Below are 13,564 nucleotides of genomic sequence, written 5' to 3'. Positions count from 1 at the left end.
GTAAAATTTGCCGAAAACTAACTCTTCTATTATTTCGTAGTTTGTTTTTGTAATGAATTTTGTATAGGGTAGAGCGCACTTCGTCGTAATCGCCCATTTCCGTACTATCGATCATAAAAGATCAATAATATCAATGATTTCACCATGCACAAATCAATAATAGGTTTGTTCCGATGCGTTAGTTCATTAGCTTCAACATAAATCCCATTAGAGCGCATTGTATGAATATTTACGCTCATTGTTCTCAAAACAAAAGAAGCGCTCCTAGCGATTCCCATTTTTCTACCTTTATCCATAGGACGAAGAAAATCTTATTGCGTTTCAATGCGTTAGGACGGAATTGAAACTCGTAGGACGAATTTTGAATCAAGAAACAGTATTAGATTTTTTTTTGTTTATTAATTTATTTGGTAAGGCTCAACCGAATTAACTTAACGGAGCCGAGGATTCTTGGTCACTATACAATACATCTTAAATATATAGTCAAAAGATACAACACAATAAACACTTTATCTTCCGCTATCCAAAAAGCCTCCTCCATCAGAACTGGAGCCGCTTCCAGTAGTTTCATTGTATGGCAAATTGTTGTACGCCAACAATATCTCAATAATTTGTGATCCTTTATCAAATCCAACGGTAAGTATGGAAAGGTGAATAAATTTAGAAGTCATCTTTGATAGAAATATTCCATTTTTTGTACAAACCCGTTCAAAAAATAGAGGTAAAGCGCGGGTAGTGCTTAGTAGGACGGAAATTAGATAAAAAACCCTATGTTTAACCAAAATATAATCTCTTATTATTTTCAGATTAACTATTTGTTCAGTACCGGGTAATAGAAAGTTGTCAAACTTCGTACATCAATAATCTTGCTCTCTCAATAAAGCCAGTATTGTTTCAGCAATCAACTCACGTGCGTGTTTATTATATGGGCAACGAGGATGTGCAATTGAGAAAAATGGCAGCCAGTACGGCGAGTTTTCGGAAATTCGATGAGGAAGAGGAGGAGTGGCAATTGTTCAAGAAACAATTCTAGATAGAGCTGGAATTAGGGCGTAACAGCTTTTGTAAACAATGACTTCGCTCGATTATTTCTAGACACTCAAGGCTCGCTCAAGCAAAACAATATCACCAACAGGTAGGGGATGTCTTCTCCTAATCGATGGTAATGTTGGTTTGCGTGGGCGTGTCTTGAATTCCTAGAAATAACCAAGAGAAGTCATTGTTTACAAAAGCTGTTAGGCCCTAATTCCAGCTCTATCTAGAATTGGAAGAATGGTTTAGGTCGGCAGGATTGGAAGACAAACAAGAAAGTATCAATCTTGATAAACAGTCTCAAACAAAGACCGGAAAATGTAAACATGTGGATCGCCAGGATCAAGCGGTTGTCTGCCAATTGCAAGTTTGGTAACCATCTTGAGCATAACCTAACCAACAGAATCATAAGCGGTGCGAGGAAGATGAAAACGTCACATTTGAGAAAGTCAGAGAGCTCGCTTTGAAGTACGAACAGGAAGAAGAACGGAAGAACGTTGAAGCGGAGCAGATCAACATAGTTCGACAACGGTTGGACCGGACGAAACACGAGGAGCCAAAAACCACAGATGAAATCATCGAGTGAAGAAGTCGAGTGTTATGTTTGTGGCAGACGTGGCCACATTAGAACAAACTGTCGTTGCCACAATAGCATTTGCAACAATTGCAGCAAAAGAGGTCATCTAGCGGCGGTTTGTAGGACGAAGATGAAGCATTACATGGAGCAACAGGAGACATTCCCCGAGGAGAATGAGTTGTCTAACGATTGCGTTGTATCCCAGCAAAATTTCATAAGTAAACCTGTTATGTTTAGCATTAGAAAGATAGGATACATTCCTGACAAGCCGATTAAACGTGGGGTTTACAATTGACAACAACAACATCAGCCGTGTCGGAAAAGTTCCACCGGAAGTTTTTGCAGTGCTACATACTAATGGGACAATTGAGTGAATAGGTCTGCTGTTGGCCAATCCGAGATCGTTGTGAGATGCTTCTTCAAAGCATTCACCCACCGCTGGTTGTTGGAAAACATCAGTAGGTCGTCGACACATATGAGCAATGAGCCACAATGAGAATCTTCTCGTTTTCGATTTTGAAATAGACACACGTGTCAAACTTCGACCGCGTGAGTCCAAAGCGCTTGAGTTCACCATCCAGCTTCTGGTTCCATACTCTACTGGCTTGTTTCAGTCTGTACAGCGCTTTCTTCAGCTTGCAAACCTTCTTCGGACTTCCGTTGGTGATAAATCCTTCCGGCTGCTCCATATATATGTCTTCCTCTTTCAGCTCACCTTGCAGAAATGCTGCATCCATCTCATGCATCTTGAGATCCATTCTGGCAGCTAACGACATCAAGTACCGGACCACGGGTGAGTAAGTCTCCTCGTAATCGATGCCCTTGACATGAGAATAGTCCTTGATTACCAAGCGGACTTTGTATCGCTCTGTGGATCCTTCGGGGTTCGTCTTGATCTTGAACACCAATTTGCAGCGGAGTGCTTTCCTTCCCTCTGCCAAATCGTTGAGCTGCCAGGTTTGATTTTTCAGCAACGCTCCTCAACCATTGCGTCTTTCCAACGGTTGCTTTCATCGCTCATAATCGCTTCTTGGAACGTCTGTGGCTCGACATTCAAATTGTCCGAAACCTTGGGTAACTGGGAAATTTGGGAAGAATACGTGAGGAAGAATACCGAAACCCAAATGAAAATCTTGATACTTGCCTGGAGTTACGCGCTCCCTCGCACTGCGCCTTACCAACTGTTGTGGGTCCTCTATTTGTTTAGGGAGCGCAGCAAGTTGTTGATCCGCATCAATCAAAGTATCATCGTTGTCGCCATTCTCGGATTTGTTGCTTTCACTGAGCTCGTCCTCATCCGTTAGTGATTCGTGATCACCTTCGTCAACGCCATGTTCCTCCGCATCCTCTTTTTCGATAGGAGTTGCCTGTACGGCAGGATCAGCTTCTCTCAGCATTATTCGGTCTTCGCTCAAAAATATCACGTCACGGCTAACTACTACGTTCTGCGCTTTAAAACTGTACACTAGACTGATGCAAAATTTGACTTTTTCGCTCCACAGTGCTTAAATGGTTTCAAATCGGGTCCTGATTAGCCTCCCAAAGTTACAACTCATTTGGTTAGATACAGACTTCGCACAAGCCATTTGAAGTTTACATGTAAATTACTATGGAAAATCTCAACTTTTTGTTCATTGCCTTCTAGTCTTTTTCCATATTGAGCTGGGAAACAGTTCGATAGCCAATCTTATAGAAAATTTTCTCAGCTACAACTTTGCTGAAGATCGTTTCTATGTAAAACGAGACAGGAAAAAGTTATTAATTATTTAAGAGATTGGTAAACTTATGACATGATCAAGCAGCTGCTCTGTAGGCAACACTGTATTTTGCAGTGTGACATAGTAGCCATGATTATTGTGTCCTATTCAACGCCCCAGAAACACCAATGTTGCCTGCTGAGCAGTTGATTGAGCATGGTCATAAGACATCAGCGCATTGAACCATTGATAACTTTCGATCCTTGCATTTAAGCAAAAAGTGGTCTTCAGTAAAGTTGTAGCTGGGAAAATTTCCTACAAGTACAGTTGAAAGCTTTTGAAGCAGACCGATATGGTGAATTACTAGATAGACATGAACAAAAATCTTGGTTTTACCATAGTAATTCCTATACAAACTTCAAATGGCTTGTGCCATCTCAGTTTCTCACCAAATGGGTTCAAATTTTGAGAGGTCAGTCAGGATCCGATTTGGGATCGTTTAAGTATTGTGGAGCAAAAATGTCAAATTTTGCATCACTCTACTGTACACCCTGTACGCTTTCGAGTACAGCCCATGAATATACACCGCTCAGACTTCGCATCCCACTTCCGTCGCGTCTCTTTGGGAACGTGCACCATTACCTCGCTTCCAAACACACGAAGGTGCGATAAATCAGGATGATTTCCAGTGAACCTTTCCTCGGGAGTGACCGGTAGGCCTTTTGTCGGTGATCTGTTGACCACGTAAGAAGCAGTGGCTACTGCTTCCGCCCAGAATCGCTTCTCTAGTTCAGCATCGCATAACATGCTTCTTGCTCACTGTGCGGTTCATCCGCTCTGCTAGCCCGTTCTGCTCCGGATTGTACGGAACCGTGGTTTCGTGGTGAATGCCAGCTCACCGAAGGTAACGGCGCATCTCCCGATTGACGTACTCCTTGCCATTGTCCGTTCTGATCCGCTTGATTTGCTCACCCGTCTGGTTCTCTGCATACGACTTGAAATCTTCGAACGCTTCTAACAAGTCTGCTTTTGATTTCGAGAAAAAGGCGAGCGCCTTAGGAAATATCGACGTCCTCCTATCGACGTTGTCTCCATCGGCCCACAGAGATCAGAATGGATCAGCTCAAGCAAACGTTCAGTCCTGTGACCCTTCGCCATAAATGGCTGTCGTTGGTGCTTGCCTTGGATACACGGCACACATTGAAAGGAATTTGTCTAATCTAATCTAACACCAACACAGCCAGTTCTTGAAAGCATCCTGGAAAATCATGGATATACCTCCTTCATTTTTCTTGTCTATTTGATATATGTTTCACATCGAAGATGCGTTACACATATCAAAACGGCCAGGCATACTATGCAGCATTTAAGGGGCAAGATGATTCAGAAAACATCGGGCCTGTTTAATTCGAAGATTTAAACACGATGCTTCAGAATCCAATAAATGGATGAAACGTGGACATCTCGTACCGTACGTTCTGATTTTGGTAATTATATGATTGGTTGGTCTTTTTTTTTTTTTTTTTCTTTATTAGAGAGATTTTTAGCCTAAGGCTAGTTCATCTCTTTTAAAAATTACAAAAAAGAATTGGGACCTCAAAAGGAGGATCCCAATCTTGGCAAGTGGGCATTTAGTTTAATTATATAAAATATTGTAAAACACTACCAAAAGGGCCAACGAATTCAAAAGCACAAACAGAAAACACTCAAATGTTGTAAAAAAGATTCGCCTCCTTCAGGAAGGCGATGAGGGCGTCTGCTGCCGGGGACTCGTCGCCAAGCAGACTTTGTATGCTGGTTCCCTCCAGACCGAAGGCAACCCGAAGGTCCTCGAGCTCCACACAGTTGATGAGGATGTGTTCTACGGAGGCTGGCACTCCGCAGGTTTCGCAGGTTCTCCGGAACGGTGTTCCTCCGAAATTATGGGAGGCCCTGCTATGCCCGGTGCGCAGCCTGGACACCACTTGCTGCTCCTTGAGGCTCGGTCGATCCTTCCAGGGATCGGTGGTCGCCTTGATTTTTCGTAGTTGGTGAGTTCGATTGTTCCTCCACTCGTTGTTCCACGCTCTCCGAACCGTCCGCTTGATCCATTTTTTGATGTCCTGGAACGGAACATTGTCAGAGAACCTGGGTCCGATGGGGCCTGAGCCGGCGAGGTGGTCGGCGATCACGTTCCCCTGGATGCCACAGTGCCCGGGTACCCACATGTATACGGTGTTGGGCGGCGCCTGCGTTACCGTCCCTTGTATCCACGGATGCTTTGGTGCTTCATCGGTTAGGGCCATTATTGCGCTTTGTGAGTCGGTAACGATGAGGATCGGCCGATTGGCCGGAAGGGTGGTTGCGTGAAAGACGGCCGCTGCCTCAGCGGAAAACACCGAGCACTGGGCCGGAAGTGAATTGCTGACGACCAAACTATCTCCTGAAACCCCCATTCCCACTCCGCTGCTGGAGAGCGAGCCATCAGTGTACCTGATTTCGTGATCTAGATAGTGCGCCCCGAGAGTTTCGACGACTGTCCGGCGCAAAGCCAGTGAGTTGTCTCCTGCCCTGAAGCGGTCCTTGATTCGGCTGTCGATTCTGATCTGATGTGATTGCCAACTTTTGTCTCCGTGCCAGTGGACCCTGGCCACTGGAGGGAGATCTACGTCGGCGACCGTGCGGAGGAGTCGGTTCGCCTCGTCGAGGAGAAAGATCCTGCTGTTTCCCGACGTTTTAGCGAGGAAGGCAGCGGCTTTGGTAGCGGTAGCTGCGGTGTAGACGAGCCGAAAAGGCAGAATACCGGCTTCCACGCACGCGGCGTCGGCCGGGGTGGAGGGTAGGAGACCGGAGACTGTTCTTACGTATCCGTTGTAGACCGGTTCCAAGATTTGGACGGCTTTCTCGGCGGCAAGGCACGTTAGTTCTACGCCGTACAATAGGCGACTGTCGATGATGGCTCGGGCTACCCGGAAGCGGATTTCACGGTTGTTGGATCGGTGGGGGCGGGAGATGGTCTTCATCAGGTTGGATCGACTACGACAGTCCTTCTTCACCTGTTGGAAGTGCGGCTCGAGGGATAGGTTCCGATCGAGGAGCACTCCCAGGACCCTTATTGTGTTTTTGGTCGGTATCGCTTGCTGTTTGATCATGATGGGCTGTCCGTTGTTCCGATTCCGGGTGGTGCATATATGGCAGCGCACGCTCTTGCCGGCGGAAAGCTGGAACCCAACGGAGTCAGCCCATCTGACCACCGAGGAGACTGCCGCTTGCGCCCTTAATTTCGTCCTCTGCCGGGTGGGGCCCACCGTTACAATGAGGACGTCATCCGCGTAGACGAAAATATATATGTTCCTGGGTAGCTTGTCGAAGACCCCGTTCATGGCCACCAGGAAGAGGGTGACCGCGATGACCGAACCCTGTGGTACTCCGGTTTCTTCGCTGAACCTTCTGGATTGGATGTTTCCGACCGACACCCGAAAAGATCGGTCGGTCAGAAAGTTTCGGACGAAGTGTAGGATGCGTCCTTTTAGTCCCCATTCGGCTAACTTCTTCATTACTGCTGGTGTCCACGTTCTGTTGAATGCTTTGGAGATGTTCAGCGAGACGATCTCCGTATGATGGCCTTGGTCCTGTGCCTCCTTCAGGACTTCTCCAAGAGTGGCGAAGTAGGTGGAGGTACCGTACCCTTGCCTGAAGGCATGCTGTCGATGGTCAAGCAGTCCCTTAGACTCCAGGTATTGCTTGAGCCTTCTGTTGACCATCCGCTCCAAGACTTTGGCCATGCAGCAGGTCAGCGCGATGGGGCGAAATCCTGTGACGTCCTTGGTCCCTATATTTGTTTTGGGGATCGGGATCACGAGACTTTCCCTCCATTCGTCCGGGTATTCTTCGTTGGTCCATAGCTGGTTGTAGAGTTCGAGCAATTGTGTTTTCCCTTCGAGCGGTAGATGCTTCAGCAGTGGGTATCCGATTTCATCCGGTCCGGCCGAGTTTCCGTTGCTCCGGCTAAGAGCGAACGAGAATTCTTCCCAGGAGAATGGTTGGTTGATCGGTAGGTCGTCGTTGTCTGTGGGAATTCCGAAAGTGGGCACCGAGGTTGGTCGGTTGGTTGGTCGTTGGAAGCATCAAGCTAGAAAGGTTATGTGATGCTCCATTTTCTTCTAACGGTTGGGACATGAGCACTAACTCTTGTCCTAGCCTTTTATGGCTTATGGCTATAGCGCCATTACTCGCTTTCTGAAAAGAGAAGAGGGAAAGGAAAAGGAGAAGGAAAAGGGGACAAAGGGAAAAGGATTATGTAAACTCTATGAACATAAACAATATTTTTGATTTGAAATATACAATATAGAAATGCATAACGGCGGTGGTCACTACCCGAGTCTTGTCACTTTTTTTTTTTATTTTTTATAGTCGCTTTAACACTCTTGGGTCATTTGTGACTTGTCCGGGGGTGAGATTTGAACTCGTGACTTTGGCGTGAGAGGTATGGATGTTAACCACTACGCCGGGGTCGCCCCCAGTCTTGTCACTATTATCAAGTCATAAAAAGTAACAAGCACTAAAATGTAATCCTTTGATTACTGGAAAATCCTGATTCCCTAGTTCGAAGCTGTCACGACTTTGGGTAGATCTTATACCAGTAACGCACCACAAAAAGGAGATCTCCCAATGTTACTGGTTTGAAAAGATAAAAATTTACAAAATGGAACGAACTCACCAAGAATAGCCAATTGAAACTGAAGAGATGTGTTGATGTAGGAGTCCAAATTGTAGCTTGACGAAGATCAACATGAACAAGTCCGGATTATAGACAATTAAAAAAAACCCAACGGATAAAAAAAACAAACGTCAGGCTCGATCACACGCACAGCCTACTCCTCGCTCTAAAATTCTAGCAAATCAATCTACAAAAAATCTTCATTCATTTCAGGAAATCTTCAGAATCGTCATCAATCTTCTTTCTATCTACTAAGCGTGGGCGCAGCTAAACACACCAAAACCAAACCTTTCCTGGCATCGTAGATAGAGTCGTCCCCTTGATGCAAAGTAACCTCCACTGACGGTACTTCAAAATATCCTCACTTGAGTAAACGGCTTTTCATATGACACAGCATTTCTATAGATGAGCTGTATGTGTATATACAATGGATACGTCCCTATTTCAAAGAATGGTACGGATAAAAGGAGAATGACTCTACATTTGACATACGTTCATATATAGATATAGTTAATAAATGCCTTAAAGTTGATTTGATATTTTGTTATTGCATCAACAGATCTAGTCAGCCACAAGAGGCCATTCACAAATTACGTAGCAATTTAGGAAAAAAGGAGAGTATCATACAACACTAGTGACCCGTCATGTATTAGATATAGGACAAGCTGGTACGAGAAGGGAGTTGATTATCCACGATCAAAACAATGCGGTGCGACACTTCCTAATTATTATCTTAATGCCAAACCAGCGATACTGATACAATTGTCAGACACAAAGTCTCCAAATTAGAGGCGCGTGCGATTGTTTTTTTTTCGCGACAACCGCGTCACTACTTAGGGTAGATGCACCTCAACTATGGTGAGGCTCAAGAATGTACAACAGTAGTGCGCGATTCAAATTTCGTAACTATTTATGAACATGTTGAAAACCCTACTGTACAATTGGAGCCCTCACCCTACATAGCCGCAGAAGAACACAGAGCATAAAAAAAAAGCTAAACGCGATAACCGATGTCCTACGTGTTTGAAAATTGATATTTGGTTGCCCATTCCATTCTCCTCTCTCTCTCTCTCTCTCTATTTCATTACACATTTCACACGATTCTTGATATTCAATACTGGCTCCAGAGAGTGGGTCAGACACTGACTGGAAAGTGGCATCAGCAGGTAGAAGAGCAGGGCAGGGCGGGTGGACGGAGCAAGCCTTATAGCGAAGAATGCAAAGAAGCAGGGCCTTCTTTTCTACCCAACGCAACGCATCGAAGGAGCCACTGGCGCATGTGTGTTCTTCGGTTCAGTTGCTTGGAAACGGTCGAACAGACAGTCAGACGGTGCAGTTGAAAACTGGTTCTTATTGCGTTGGTTGATTTGAAAGTTTAAATCAAAATAGCAGAGCAGTCGAAGGTTTGGAACATGGAGCTGTACTACTCACCAGGATCAGCGCCCTGCCGGGCAGTACAGATGACGGCCATGGCTCTTGGCGTCCCGCTGAAGCTGAAGGAGATACAGTTGATAAATGGGAAACATCAGAGACCGGACTACGGTCGAATCAGCCCACAGCATAGCATTCCGACGTTGAAGGATAAGGATCTCATCCTGTGGGAGAGCAGAGCAATTCAAATCTATCTGGTCGATCAGTACGGGAAGGATCATAGTTTGTACCCGAAGGATCCCGCAAAGCGAGCCAAAGTCAACGAAAGACTATTCTTTGATGCATGCATTCTCTATCACAGATTCACGGAGTATTATCACGAGCAGGTATTCGGTGGTTTAGAAGGGGATGACAAGAAACTGGAAGCGTTGGAGGATGCTGTTAAAATGCTGGATTTGTTCCTGGAAGGACAACCCTACGTAACGGGTGAGTCCATGACGGTTGTGGATTTGAGCATTCTGGCGACGGTTGCTACGATGAACTCGCTCGGTTTCGATCTGAAGCCTTATCATAATGTTTATGAATGGTACAAGCACATGAAAGATGTAGCCCCGGGATCGAATTTCAACGAACAGGGAGCAAAGGAGTTCTCTTCATACAAATAGCGATTATATGCAATATGGGTAATTTGATGTATAAAAATTTTCATATTAAAATACGATTTTATTTACAGTAAATCTTTGTCACTGGTTACTTCGATTGCACTTCGAAAGCACTCGTTTCCCTCTCACTCTGTCCTCACACTCAACACCGCCGACGTCTTAAGTACTAATCAACAAATAATACTAGAAAATATTGGCTTTTGCTTGTGGGTCTCAACAGTAGTTTGTTTAATTTTTTTGGTTTGTCCTATCGGCTATTCTGTACAGCTGGCTGTGGCGAGGGTGGCAACGGTAGTAGCTCTCCCGGCTAAGGGGAGCGTTCCCCTCTCGTCATAGACTCGTATTGGACGTCAGTGAGTCCTTCAGCGAATCCTCATAGCTATCGCTAAAACAAACAGAAAATCATCAATCCTAATTAATTTCCTCAATTCCCGCGTGACTTCGGTGCAAACCTATTGTTCTCCTCATTGACCGGTGCGACCGTCGTCGACTCGGTGCTGATGTTTGTCACAAACTGCCGGTGAAAGTTCGGATGAAAGATGGAACTTTTCAAATCCGCCCGATTGATCACCGGCTGGATGTCGACCCGCGTAATCGGCCGACCGATGCCACCGATGCTTCCGGTGTTCTGGTTGTTATTGGCAACGCTGCTATTGTTGGCACCGAGCGTGGAGGATGTATTGCGCATTCCCGTTGCCCGGACATCCTGGGATCCTCCACCGATGACACCGCCGCCGCCGCCACCACCGCCAATGTTGGGCAGTGGGATCAAGCTGAAAAGCGATTTTGTTGGATGTGATCACACGATTGACGGGTTTTTTGTTTTTTTGCGGATAGCGGGGAAAGGGAGGAGCTTTCTTCGTCGAAGAAGTTTGCTACCGATAATGTTAGTATTTTGTTTTTGTTTCTAATTACATGGAGTTGTTACTGGTTTAATTCCACCGTACCGCAACCAAGGAGGCATGCAATTTTAAATGATTTCCGTTGATCAGCATTCGTTCAAGCGTAATTTATTGTAAACAATTTATGGTTTAACATTTTTAAGCTACTTAAACAGTGTTTTCTATTGCTACATAAGGTAAAGTCGCCTTTATTGAGACTACTTCGTTGTTCATTTTTGTTTTCTAAATAGTAATGATGAACGTTCTTTAAACAAAATTATTCCGCACCCTTGTACTTTTAAGGACTTATTATAGTTACTGCCATATTTCTATTTTTTTTTAGAAACCAAATTAAGCTACGTCCAACTTTACATTCATTAAGTACCATCAATTTCGTTGATTTTTTTAAAATAAAATTGCCTTTAACACTCAGTCTGAACTTATGTTTCTAGTATGTTTCAAGAAGAAACAGCATCAATACCGACGAACCTACTTATATTTATAGCCCCATGACTACTTTTTTCGTTTAAAACTTATAACAAACTTCATAATATGGTAATGTTATGTGCACCAATAGAAAGAAGCCAAGATTTACTTTGTATTTGAATCAATAGTTATGAATATAGTAGCTAATAAATGCTACTAGATGCACAACAACAGCACAGAAAATAAGAAATGTGGTCGAAAAGTCACGTTGCACAGTGTGCCAAAAACACAGTAGGGCACACTCATTGACATTGTTTGGCACCCATGGTTGGAAATTGTCATTAGCTCTGAAGTTACTAGCAAGACTGTGCTATCTCTGCGCCTGCCCAGTGCATGCGTTAAATTATTTTTGTTTACACAATTCTTGGATTCGTATAACCGCAACCGCGAATTTTCGGCCAAAAACAGCCACAGATTCCACAAAACCAAGTTGGATTCCCCAGAACCGCACATCCTAATGCCTGTCCGAAGCAGTACACTATCAGTAGCAGTTAATAAGTACATCAAAATCAGGGCAATCGATACTGCGTTGAAAATGAGAGAATAGCATTCGATCTACCAGGACCAGGATGATCGGAGCTGTTCGTCGTGGAGCCGAGCAGTTATTTTGCCTAAATACACCCGCCATTTCATCGTTCATCTGTGTAGAAAGCTTCATTCACGCTCCTGGCAAATTCTTCCCGGTGTACTCCCGATATCGGTATTTATCCTCTCGGGTTTCAACAAACAAACCACCACGGGGAGAACAGCCGAAATCATCTAGGCTAGTATAAGTTTGCTTTTATTTTGCTGTAACTGCGAGATGGTGGCTTTCGATGACGGTTGCTCCAACGTGCACATGGCCGTTCCGGTGGTACTGGTAGTGACGGACGCTTAAAACGTCGACGACTGGATGGTGAGAGTAGCAACATTGGCGAAGACAACCTGCTGACACCGCTGAAGCAGCTAGCCTTAGCAAAAGGAACACCTTCGTCACATTGGTCCAGGACTTGCTTCTACGTTTTCGCAGTCCGTTGACAAGTAGCAATCGTTTCCGCAGCCGATTTAGATCCACAGTAGAGCTTCTCCCGTGCCTGATTGATGACCATCATCACGCTTTCGTCAATTTCATACCAACAATCTTGCTTTCCAAAATGCAACGACGGCTGGTGCGAAAAGATAGTGTGAGCCCGTTCCAGCGATTGAAATATCAGTAGAAGCTTGTTGCAGCGGCTGTAAATTTTGAATGCCATCAGCATGCGTTACGATGTTGCCTTTGTTGAGCGGACTGAGGAACTTAATCGCCATCTTCCGGTCGGGCCAGTTTGTCCGGTATGAGCATGTCCTACTAGAGTGCCTCTGGATCATCGTCTCTTGGTTCGGATTCCACTGCTAGTTGTGTTGTTGCTTCAAAACAAAACATTTGAACTGTCAAATAAACCGGGATGCCAAACATGCCATTAGTCACAAGCAAACAATGTCAGTCCGATGTCTAGCACTCTCGGCACAGCTGCGGCACACTGAGAAAAAAAAGTTGGCGCAAAATGAGTGTGTAGAGTGACCACCCCTTGGTCATAACCCAATCATCATTTAGACTAAGCTTATTGTGTCGGCTTGGGCAACTAAAAATTAAATCGGATTTCCCTCTAAATCATAAAAAGTGGGGTTACTCACTGAGTGAGTAAAACGTACTCTTAAACCCAGGGTTTCCAATAGTTTTTCAATAAAAACTGGCAAAATGCACCCACAAAACTGAAATAAAACTGGATCATCATACAAATTTGAATTTCATGCAAAGTTCCAGTAGAGTCGACATTGTCATTTGAGAACTTTGATCACTACCCAGAGTAACCATTGGCAATCTATTTCGCGTTATTGAAATATACATAGCTGAGCAACGGCTATATCAGTCTTTGTAGGTTCTGATGAAGCCTGTTTAAGGCGGGATGGGCAACTTATTTGTATAAGTGGTTGCTTGAGTCTAATTCTACTATTATATCTTATAATTACTAATTTTAATTATTAATTGGATGATCTCGATTTTTCTGGAAAATTTATTATTTTTAGCTTACTAATTACAAATAATAATCTACATAACAAATTCAGCTATTTAAGCTAGTATCGACGCAATTATTTGAAAATTCTCTTTTGAGACTAGTTAAAGCAATAGTTTATGTTTG

At 44.3% G+C, this 13,564-nt stretch overlaps 2 protein-coding genes and 1 pseudogene across 3 annotated transcripts in view; 2 read left to right on the top strand and 1 right to left on the bottom strand.

The window, feature by feature from the left end:
- Positions 1-955: 955 nt before the first annotated feature.
- Positions 956-1,904, top strand: LOC135697348 (uncharacterized; annotated as a pseudogene).
- A 7,464-nt stretch (positions 1,905-9,368) lies between these two features.
- LOC135697491 (glutathione S-transferase 1-like) lies at positions 9,369-10,071 on the top strand. Its single transcript, XM_065217240.1, has one exon. The coding sequence runs from the start codon at positions 9,418-9,420 to the stop codon at positions 10,039-10,041; it is 624 nt and encodes a 207-aa protein (XP_065073312.1). The 5' UTR covers positions 9,369-9,417; the 3' UTR covers positions 10,042-10,071.
- A 2-nt stretch (positions 10,072-10,073) lies between these two features.
- The window catches only part of Cad89D (cadherin-89D), a 112,424-nt gene continuing 108,933 nt past the window's right edge, over positions 10,074-13,564 (bottom strand). For both annotated transcript variants that reach the window (XM_065217051.1, XM_065217052.1), the window contains exons 9-10: positions 10,491-10,811; positions 10,074-10,423 (exon numbers count right to left, since the gene is read on the bottom strand). In XM_065217051.1, the coding sequence (XP_065073123.1) occupies positions 10,369-10,423; positions 10,491-10,811 (376 nt within the window). In that variant the 3' untranslated portion in view covers positions 10,074-10,368. The remainder of the gene's footprint in view (positions 10,424-10,490; positions 10,812-13,564) is intronic.

Source organism: Ochlerotatus camptorhynchus, unplaced genomic scaffold (assembly GCF_037179485.1).
Source record: "Ochlerotatus camptorhynchus isolate MF236.1 unplaced genomic scaffold, CSIRO-AGI_Acam_v1.1 ptg000070l, whole genome shotgun sequence".
Taxonomy (NCBI): domain Eukaryota; kingdom Metazoa; phylum Arthropoda; class Insecta; order Diptera; family Culicidae; genus Ochlerotatus; species Ochlerotatus camptorhynchus.
This window is presented reverse-complemented; position numbering and strand designations above follow the sequence as displayed.

What these genes read in the sequence shown, in the direction of transcription:
- LOC135697491 (XM_065217240.1), top strand. Translation starts at nt 9,418, where the DNA reads ATGGAGCTGTACTACTCACCAGGATCAGCGCCCTGCCGGGCAGTACAG.